The sequence below is a fragment of the Morone saxatilis genome, unplaced genomic scaffold (genome assembly GCF_004916995.1).
Source record: "Morone saxatilis isolate NCDOM2014 unplaced genomic scaffold, NCSU_SB_2.0 Contig6, whole genome shotgun sequence".
Classification (NCBI taxonomy): Eukaryota; Metazoa; Chordata; class Actinopteri; family Moronidae; genus Morone; species Morone saxatilis.
Genome location: NW_023340206.1, coordinates 1,976,119 through 1,986,900, shown reverse-complemented (window position 1 = coordinate 1,986,900; position 10,782 = coordinate 1,976,119). Strand labels below are relative to the sequence as shown.

At 37.9% G+C, this 10,782-nt stretch overlaps 1 protein-coding gene across 2 annotated transcripts in view; it reads left to right on the top strand.

Moving 5' to 3' along the window:
- The window catches only part of cacnb4b (calcium channel, voltage-dependent, beta 4b subunit), a 24,324-nt gene that overhangs the window by 6,680 nt on the left and 6,862 nt on the right, over positions 1 to 10,782 (top strand). For both annotated transcript variants that reach the window (XM_035678019.1, XM_035678016.1), the window contains 7 exons: positions 3,093 to 3,263; positions 3,658 to 3,780; positions 3,916 to 4,043; positions 6,987 to 7,063; positions 7,534 to 7,553; positions 8,914 to 8,994; positions 10,044 to 10,102. In XM_035678019.1, the coding sequence (XP_035533912.1) occupies positions 3,093 to 3,263; positions 3,658 to 3,780; positions 3,916 to 4,043; positions 6,987 to 7,063; positions 7,534 to 7,553; positions 8,914 to 8,994; positions 10,044 to 10,102 (659 nt within the window). The remainder of the gene's footprint in view (positions 1 to 3,092; positions 3,264 to 3,657; positions 3,781 to 3,915; positions 4,044 to 6,986; positions 7,064 to 7,533; positions 7,554 to 8,913; positions 8,995 to 10,043; positions 10,103 to 10,782) is intronic.

Below are 10,782 nucleotides of genomic sequence, written 5' to 3'. Positions count from 1 at the left end.
TGTGATGTCACAAATCATGCTGGTAGGCCCCGCCCCTTAAAATCAGATTTTCAATGAGCACAGAGAAACTTTCCACTTTCAGCAGATGAATGTGAAAACATCCTTCTAGTGTCATCATTCTGCACAGTGAAGCTCAAACATCCGGCTGTAGGAACAAGAAAAAAAACATATTTCACTGGAGGGGACTTTAATATTTCCTAAAATTAGGAAACAATTTAAATTCCCTAAACGTGCCACTTTGTGATTGGATGCACACAATACAGATGAGCAGTGTGCTGAAGTCGGGCCTTGCTACTGCTAGCTTGTAAAAACCAAAAAGTGCTTAGCTGTGATGACTAGCTTGATCGATCTTCTTGAGACTAATGGCCTCCCTTAATTGAATCATCATTAGTTTACATTAACACAGCAGAAGGAAGCACTTGGTCCAGGCATGTCCCAGCAAAAAATGTTGCATTACTGGAATTCTCACTGTGTGGCAGAATGGACTACTGCAAGACAAGCATGTCTCAAGGCACTAAAGTGATAAAAATCCCTGACAGTATGCAAGAAAATGGACAGCAAGGAAATACTGCCATTTAAAAATCCACTGTATGCGCCTCTGTGACCTCAATGCAGAGATGTGTAATTAAATGATAAAAGTACCAGTTATTTTACAGTATTTGTCCAGTATCAAAACATAGATGAGTCCTTATGCTATTCCTGCAGCTGTAATGCTGCCCATGCCAGACATCACTGACTTGTTTGAGCTCTTTTTGGTTTGTTTGCCAGTTAGTTAGTAGCTTAAAAGTAGCTAAACTACTGGGTTTCTATTCAGTTAATATCCATTTCATTGTGCATAAAAGCTTATTTCTTTGTTGTTTTCTTTTTCAGTGTTAAATGTTACTGCTAATGATTCATACTGCTCTTGAAAGAGGGTGGAAATCATTTTCACTTGTCTCCATTTTTTTATGTTGCTTTTTGGTGTGGCTTAGCTTAAAGGGCAGAGGGCACATTTGAAAACTATGGCCTAACTAACAAATCAGTCAGCCTTCAAAGATATGGTCAAATCCAAAAATCCAACTTTCTGGCTTCAGTCAGTGTAGCCAATCATGGCATACTTGCATTCTTGGTAAAATACTGCACATTCTCAAAAAATAAAAAGTCTGTGGTTAGCCGCATGCATCTAAAATCCAAGGTCGTATAATTTTTTCGTTTGTACTGTCACTAACAACAACTGTACCAGCTAAAGTAAAACCCAAATAATTGATCGAAGTTTGGGAATGAGAATTGACAGTTTTTCTTTGTTTTGCCTGCAGTTTTGATTGACAATTTTGGTGATTGTACTTCAGTGTAAAAAGTTCCCAATGAAAACTCAACAGCAAGGTCTGTGGATTACCGTATGGATTCTTGGTTTCTGCCAAGAAAAGAAAAGAAAAAAAAACATGAAAATGTAGGCACAATGAACAAAAATTTAGTTAGATAGTGATATACGAAGTAGGCCTGATTTGGCAGCAGTATTGTGAATGTGTATCGAATTAGTTGAGTGTATCATTACATCAAGTACATACAAGTCTTAACATGAAAATTGTTGCAAAATCCACGTAGAAGTTTAAGACTAGTTTATAGTCAAATCGACTGCCACATCAGTAATTGGTGTATTTTTTCTCCTCTAAAGTTGGTATTGCTCTCAAAAAATCACATATCGGTCGGCTCTAAGTAAAAGGTTTCACTCAGTATCATCATTTTTCATCATAATTTGGACATTGTATATCATAATTATTAATTACTATCTCTTAAGTTTGACTTATTACATACAAACTTGACTTACTGTCTCTTAAGTTTGACTTGCTAACTTATAATTTTAACAAAGTATACCATAACTTTAACTTACTATCTGATAATTGTGACTTACTGTCTTATAATTTTATCTTATCATGTTCACTTACCATGAGGTAAGTACGTTTTTTATCATTTGTTTTTTTCTTTTTCATGGCGGAAATGGTCTTCCATATTATCGTGACTAACCAGAACATTGATATTGCCACATATTTTAGTCTCTGATTATGTATGAGGTAACGTGTGGAGAATGTGTGCAAGGTGTGGATAGTCTGCAGTGTGTGTGTCAGTGCCACGTTTCATGACCATATGGAACTATTGCATGAGACAGATCGAAGACAAATTTAACTCCTGGCCCGAAAGATGCAGAAATATCCGAATTCATACAAACTCGCTGCTATCCAGAATTGTCTGGAAGTATGAGATGGGCTGTGTGTGGTCAAAGTGCTGACAGCACAGGAATGGAAATTCTACTTTGTTTGAGATTCTCCTGGCAGTCTGCTCTTTTCTACATCATCCATTTCACCTGTTCTGTATTCAGAGTGCCAAGCCACCACTCTGGACTTGGCACTCCCAATGCAAGTTGATCTGAACACCAAAACCTGGTCCCATAAAGAAGTTTTTTCTTAAGTGGACCTCATTGTGATTTGCAGTTTTGATCTTTTGGCTGTCAATGGGATGAAGCTACAGCACATCTTTAAGAGCCAATGCGCTCTTTTTTGTCTTTTCAGAGAGTAATTGTAGGTCATTCGGGTGCATCTGTCCACACTTTTTCTGATTTTAAAGTCCTTGATGTTGGAACAGTGTCTCATTCTGTGGAGAGGTTTTGAGAATAGTTTTTCTCATTTTTCCTGACTGCTATCTTAAATGGGTTTTCAGGGAATAAACCTTATTAGGAGCAGAGTGCTATTGTTCATCTCTGTTAGCCATGCCCTCATCACACAGTTACAGTACTGAGACCATTACAGACCATTTCCTGTGGCTCTAAATGCAGCTTTGCCTACTGTACTGACTGGGCAGGGTGAATCTGGCTGACAGGAAAGTCTAGACTATTTTTAACTGCCTTTAGCAGGGCTGTAGTACTTGAGTCTGGTCTTTGTCTCAAGATATTTTCCCATTGTTTCAGACTTTGGTGGTGACAAATTCTCCCAGTACCCCCCACAAGATCCATAGTCCTATATTGCAGATTTTTGCCTGGAAAAGACCACAGCCTGAACGATGTGAGTTTGTATCTTAGCTGTACAGTTCCAGTAACTGACTGTGATTTCTGTTTGCAGGGCTCAGCTGATTCATATACTAGCAGACCATCAGACTCAGATGTCTCTCTGGAGGAGGAGCGGGAGGTGCAGGCCCAGGTCCAGAGCCAGAGCCCAAGCCAGAGCCAAGGACCGGGACAGAGCCGCCAGGAGAGGGAGCAGCAGGCCACCATTCAACTGGAAAGAGCCAAGGTAGCCAACCTGTGACACTACTTAGCCAAATTCATCTGCAGCCATGTTTATATACACATACACTGACTAGTATTACTGTTGGCATGTTAATGTTTTTGCAGATTAAAGATTCCCTCCAGACATAGATTAAGTCATAAACAAATCACCTGTTTGAAACAATGATATGTGTCTGATAAAAATAAATACATTTCTACATTAAAATCCTTCAAGGTCCCTTAACAATCTACTACTACCTCATTATAAATTCCAGAATCTATGAATATGCAAATTCTGTTCACTTCTAAAGTTTTCCTGCTTCCTTGGAGTCTGGAAGATTAATGAGAACTGGCCACTTTAAAATAGAATATTGTTTGGATTCTCTGTTTCTCACTGGGTTTGTGTTTCCATCCTCCAGACTAAGCCTGTGGCATTTGCTGTAAGGACCAACGTCAGCTATTGTGGCGCACTGGATGAGGATGTTCCAGTACCAGCCACAGCCATCTCCTTTGACGCCAAGGATTTCCTTCACATAAAAGAGGTACATGTGTACTTTTTGATTAAATGTGACATCCACTATATCGAACTGCTCTGTGAATCTATGAAACATGAACTTATTGATTCAGAGATTTTCCCTGCATGTTTGTCGCTTCTTTTTTATGTTGGCCGTCCTCAGAAGTTCAACAATGACTGGTGGATAGGTCGGTTAGTGAAAGAGGGCTGTGAGATCGGCTTCATCCCCAGCCCTCTGAAGCTCGAGAACATCCGGCTGCAGCAGGAGCAAAAGAGAGGACGAGTCCAAGGGTAAGTAACAGAAAATCACACTCATCTCACTTCTCGTCTGTCTCATAAACTAAGCATCATAAGGTCACACACTAGTTAGTGTAAACACAAAAAAATGTGAGGGAATTGTAGGTCATTGTTGTACATTATTCTTCTTCTTCCAAATAATTGGGAATGTGGTATACTGACAACTGTACAACAAACTATAAAAGGCACTTAAGCTATGTAAGGACTTAAAAAAGGAATTAATTCAATCAAAGTTCAAATCCCTGAAAGGATGGAAATAATTACCCTGGCAAAGGTAGATTTTCTTTTCTATGGAAAAGACACATTTTTACTTTGCTTGCTTGGAGTAACAAGCTAACAACAGGCTCACTGGCTGAACTTTACCCTCTATGGCCATCCACAGTTGGTCAAAAGTATCATTTAACCATTCTTTTAATAGCCTTCATTTTAACCTCCATGCTGAAGCTTTATGTTCAAACCACCACTGAATGCCACCTTTATCTCATTACATTAAAGGTCCAGTCTGTAGAATGTAGTGGCATCTAGTGGTGTAGTTGCAAATTGCAACTCACTTGTTTCATCCTCTCCGTGATGATCCCCTATCTAGATACAGTGTTTGGTTTGTCTGGGCGCTACTGTAGAAACAATGGGTGGTTCACCTCATGGCGCGCCACTGAAGGTGACCCGCAGTGTCTGTAGTAAAACGAGCGTCATTCTAACAGGTAACAAAAAACAACAACCGATTCTTATCTTTCATGTTGATTATTGGGCAACAACAGAGGTCCTGCCAGTATTGTTTTGTTCTGAAAGCTTTGGCGGATTTTAACTACCTAAAGTGGTGTTTACATTCTACAGTTACACAGTAGTGATGGGGTTTTCATTATTGGAAATTTTGATATTCTGATATGATTTTTTTGCTATTTTCGATTGATTGGTTAACCGAGAAAATAACCGTCCGATTAATCGAAAAGGATGAGCCACAACTAGCTAATGTTAGCAAAATAGTAAATAACTAGCTAGCTAATCTACATTAATTGTAAGCTAGCTAGTTATATTTGATGGCCAGGAAAATCACTAATTTAGATCAGTTGTTAGTTAGTAAGCATTTTACTAACATTAAGATGTGACTATATATATGTCACTTTTATTTTTTTAAAGTCTTTTAAATATAGTTGTCTTTTTTCAACATAGACGAGCCTAGCACATAGCATAACTAACTACAGGAGAAGATAAAGTTGACCGATGCTTGCTCAATTGTTATTGGAGCACAGACCAAAAAGGGGAAGGTCAATTGTATTCATTTGTCAGCATTACATTTTTACAGATTCTATTGCAAAACAAACACTATGGAGGTTCTATTGTGCTGTCAAAGACACAGCTGATGTCTGTCCATACAACTCCTGAGCAGACCTGGGTTAGACTGATTTAGACAATTAAAGGATTTAATCAGATACAGTAGGCAAGCCGTCTTTAGTAACCCAAGGCTGCTAACCTCATCGATTTGCCATTCCAATTGTTTGACCCAAGGTCTGCTCCATGAACTCATGACTATTTACCTCGCATCCACTTCCAGCTCCATGGCCGACGGTACCCAGTAAAACAGTTTCAATAGCTGTAATTAGCGGTCCTATCAACCTCCTAGTTTCCCTCTGTGTGTAATGTGTCTTGAAGGTTCTGTCAGCCAGAATTTGTACAGTAACTCACATGCACTTCCTCAAGCCTTAACGTTGAGTTTAATACTAATCTTACCAGACTGGAGTGCTTTAGCGCTTCACTTACTAGCTTGGCTTCTCTGGCTATTTGTCACCAAGCCTCACAGACAAGGAGAGACATTTGAACCCCAGTACCAGGACTGCATTTTCACTGTAACCTAAAAATAGTAGCCTTGTGTGAGATATGCTGCCTTCCAGAGATGTTGGAAAAGTCTGAAATTCTGAAAATAAAACAATGAATTTGCAGCTGAAAAAAAATTTCTTTTTCATAGCCTGATTATCCACATTGTAGCATAAAAATGTGTGTTTTTACCATATTCTGCACTTGTCATGTTAAAAAAGTATTATTGTTATTATTTTCTCTTAATTTTAAATTTTTTTGAAGTTGATACTGTTTGGTATTTTTTGTCATTTAGAGCTCAGCTGTTGTCCTCAGTTGTCACTTGCTACATGGGGAGCAAATTTAACATCATCCAAATAAAAATCTAATTTCATTTTTAACTTATGGTGTTCTGTAACTGATCAGCTGTAAATTTCAGACTTTTAACTTCTGTATGGAACCGAGCCTCACATTTGGCCTTTTCACCGCATGGTGCTGACATTTTCTCATCCTGTGTAAAGTCCGCCCAGGTGTCAGTCACATGGGCCATGTAGGACCCTTAGGGACCCAGTCTTTAAAAACTGGACACCTGAAATTAAAGACTAACGTTGGTAATGTGACCAGGTTTCTAATTTTTGTTCACCAATGGGCTTAAAAATGTGATGTAGATGGTGATGGGATAGAAGGACTTTATAATTGCAAACTGGAGGCCTTCACATGTATCGCTCAGTATTACTGTGGATATAACTGAAAATCTTTACTTTTATGGCCATGGACTGCTGACATCAGTGGATTTGCTGCCTGTCCTTCCTGTGTTGACAACCTTACAATTTGTGATGCCAAGTGGAAGATGTAATCACCCAAAAACTAGTAATTACAATCAATTAGAAGTGAACATTTTGCTGCAGATAGCTCATATTTACTGACAATCTAGCATGACTTGAAAGCACTATGTTTTCCTCTGCTTTTTTGCGATGTAACACAACACAAACACAAAATTGCAACAAAAAATTACTGTTGATCAACATTTTTCTGCTGCATTTTGCAACTTTCCTCTCAGTTACATTTTTTAGTTTTTTCTGTCATTTTCCACATTAATACCATGGTGTGTTTCTGTCTTTCTTTATCCCCTCTTGTCTTTTCCAGTAAGTCTGGAGGGAACTCTTCTTCCAGTGTAGAGGATGAGGTATCTGCCTCTATCCGACCTCTCATATCCTCTGCAGGTGAGAGCATCGGACAGGGGGAGAGGGCTGTTAATAGCCAGCTGCCAGCTTAGAGCCAAGCTTCCTGAACCGCAACAACATAGAGAGAATAAAATCTAAAGCCTTCCCATGTCTCTGCATAGAGCATAAGTTCACTTCGTAGAGTTGTTTTCCCATGATCCTCCTCTTCCTCCAGTTGAGGACTGCAGGCGCTCTGAGACTGGGGCTTACCACAGTGTGAACCCAACGACAAGACTATGAACCCCCCTGAACTGCACTCATGTGACTTTGTGAATATAACCTTAGGACAATAGAAATATTTTTTTATGTTCATAATGCCGGTTATCATTGATAGGTTTCATTTGCTAAGAATTGTGATGGAAAGTTGCTTATGTGAAGCATGTTTGAATGTTTCTAATATAACTATGGCGACGACTCCCCCAGCAGCAGCTACTGACGACACTGTCACTGTCTTTTCTCCCCTCCTACAGGAAAGCAGAAACAGAAAGTGGTAAGTCGGTGACGGTAAAACCCACTCATTACCATCCACTAGACTCTTGTTGCTGCCATCATAAAATGACAGGAACTAGTAGCACTGGCAGGAAGTTACAACCTCATATCACATCCTAGGGCACATAATACTTCAGCCCTACTGAAGTATACAGTGCCAAATCATCACCATTTCTGTGATGCCAAAGTATTGAAGAGCCAACTGCAACTTCCGTTACACATACTCTCGATCTTAGTACTTTTGATAAAGTTTTGGGAAAAGCAGTTTTCAGCAGGTTTTATACAACTTATTTTTTATACTTATCATATTAGATGGTGTTTTCAGTGGTTTATGGTGTAGGGGATACCAGACGAAAATGCAGTATTAAAGAAGTAGTTGTAAATGTGGGGAAATTTCCGTGAAAAATATTCAAACCTGAACATTACTGATCTTTATCTTTACCTGAGGTCACTAATAAGTTTTGTTCTTTTGTCAAACTATAGCTTGAAAAATTATTTTCAATTTATTACATAATACAAATCTTTAATATACATATTTATACACAAACTACTGTCAGTTGCAAACCAGATTAATACAGATTGATAAAGTAAAACATTTAAGTGGTATTCAACATTATTATTTTGGTATTTTAACATTAAATATCCAGTAATGTTTACAGTTCACAATTAGGTATTCAGTTATTTATGAGAACCAAATCCATAGCTAGTGTCCAATATGTTTTGGGGCTGACAGGTAACCATGTTTAAATGTTAATAACAAAGAAATAGATTTATGTATTATGTTAGTAATACTGTAAAAATGAAATCATACATTTTTTATTTTGTCAGGTCTGCGTACTGTATCTAGTATTATGACCACTTTGGCATGGTACAGTGTTGTGGTGCAACTTCTTATTGTGATACTTGGTCTGGTTTGTGTTAATTGGTTAGACTGTAGTTTTGTGACTATCTTACAGCGTCAGTGTAGCCATCATGTCCATCCATCCATGTAGCAAATGATAAAGCATTTATTAGTTGGTCAAAATGGAATATGTTCCTTTAAATGTGTTGAAAACATAATATATTGATTAAAGACTTATTGTATAACAGTTAAACAATTTGTTAATGTGCTACATTGTCAGGAAAATGCAACAATCTTAATATTCAGATTTTTACATGATATACACACAAATTTTGTTTTTATTACATTTTGACAAGTTACATTATCATTTGCTACATGCCTCAACATGGCAATATACCATTTAACACATCTGATTGTAATTCAAGGTCAGCTGACTCAGCAGTCCATTACAGCTGTATGCTGTAATTGTCTTGTTTGTGATGAGCCTACTGCCGCTGATTAAACATGTTTGTGTTAACAGACGGAGCACATCCCCCCGTATGATGTGGTTCCTTCCATGAGGCCTGTAGTGCTGGTGGGACCCTCGCTTAAGGGTTATGAGGTGAGCTGCCAATCCTCATGGTTGGAAAGAAAACCAAAAATATCCTTTTACTTTTGTCACTGATTAATGGCCTGCGTTCAGATGCAATAAATAGCCCTGATGCAGCGTCACTGAATGACACCCAAAAACAGAGATTATTGCATGCGATGTTTGCCTGTGCGAAAAAGGACAAGATTACAGAAAGGAGATGAGTCTCATACTTCTATCCCAGATTCCCCTAAAAAATAGCTCGCTGTTGGCGCAGCTAATTGTGAGTGTGTCATCGCCCACGTAACATCCAGATTGCAGCCAGACTAACGAGGAGACTGAGAGGTCAAATGAAAATATGTTGTGTAATTGGCAGATTTAGATTTTTCTGTGAAGAGTAGCTTCCCATAACTGTCTCATTGCTTCCATTACGATTTATAAATGTAGTGTGTAAGATTGCACTTAATATAAGGAACAACTAGTACTATAGTTGTCATTATGTACATAGATGATGAGGGGAATACAATAGCTATTAATAGTTAGATTTATTAGATAAACTGAAGCAGACTGTTTACATTATGGATTTTTAATCGTGGGAGATGGAATATAGAATAAAAGATGTGGCCTTAAACTCAGTATCAGAAACATATCCCTAATATTTAATGCTTTCAGTATTGAATGCTGCTCAGTTTTTGGTCTCCCCCAACTCCCGAGGGAAATATTCGGCTGTCGTTTGGTGATAGGTACGATACATAGAGTGAGAGTTTACACTAGCATAGTAAAAGTATTGACAGTTTTTTAATGTAAACCGGACCATCTGAGTCGGGGTCTGACTGAGGCTCATACATGTAATCTCTCTGGAGAGAGAGCATTCTGGCCCAAACAGGCAGCAATAAGAATTGAATTAGTGAATTATTGACAAACAACTAAACATATAACTCACAAAATAAGAATTAAACATAAATGTAATTATAAAATCATGAATAACATTTAATTGCACCTTAAACAACCCAATAACCAAAGGTATAACAAAGACCAACAATAACAACTTTTTTACGTTCTTCTCTTCTTCTTCTATGCAGGTAACCGACATGATGCAAAAAGCATTGTTCGACTTCCTCAAGCACAGATTTGATGGCAGGTAAGACGGATGTCATTTGTGCTCTGCAATTTCTGTGTGTAGTTCACCAAATGTCATGTTTTTTGAACAACACTGGACTCTGACTAAAATTCACAGCTCCTAAGGAAACAAGAAATATCACAGGTCACTGTATCTTCTTTTGAATACAGCCTGTGCTGCATATACTGAATATGTCATCTAAGCTTACACATCCTGCCATCTTTCAGTAAGATTAGTTTAGCAGCCTAAAGTGTCCACATGTGCAAATATCTTTCTAAATAGCAGATATTTAGAAAAGAGCAAGCAATTATAATGTAGGCCTGTATATTGGCAATAATCTGGAGATACATTACGTATCACAATACAGGGGTTATGATTCAATATATTGCAATATATTGCAATACTGTGGAAAGGGCAACATATTAAACATTTTGTAAAAATCTAATTCTAGGAAAACTGTCATAGTATAAATGAACACACCACCATTTGCATAAAATCTTGAGTTAAAAAAATAGTTTGTAATTATTTTTTTATGCAGCCAGAACAGTGGGATCCTCATTTGTATTTATCACAGTCCCTGTAACATTCAACATCATAGCCCTCATTTTACAACCCTGCTATCTAGCGGTTGGGGGTTTAAGCATAAAAATTGTTTCTAGGCAAAATATTGGGATACTCGATTTTATCAATATTTTTTGCAC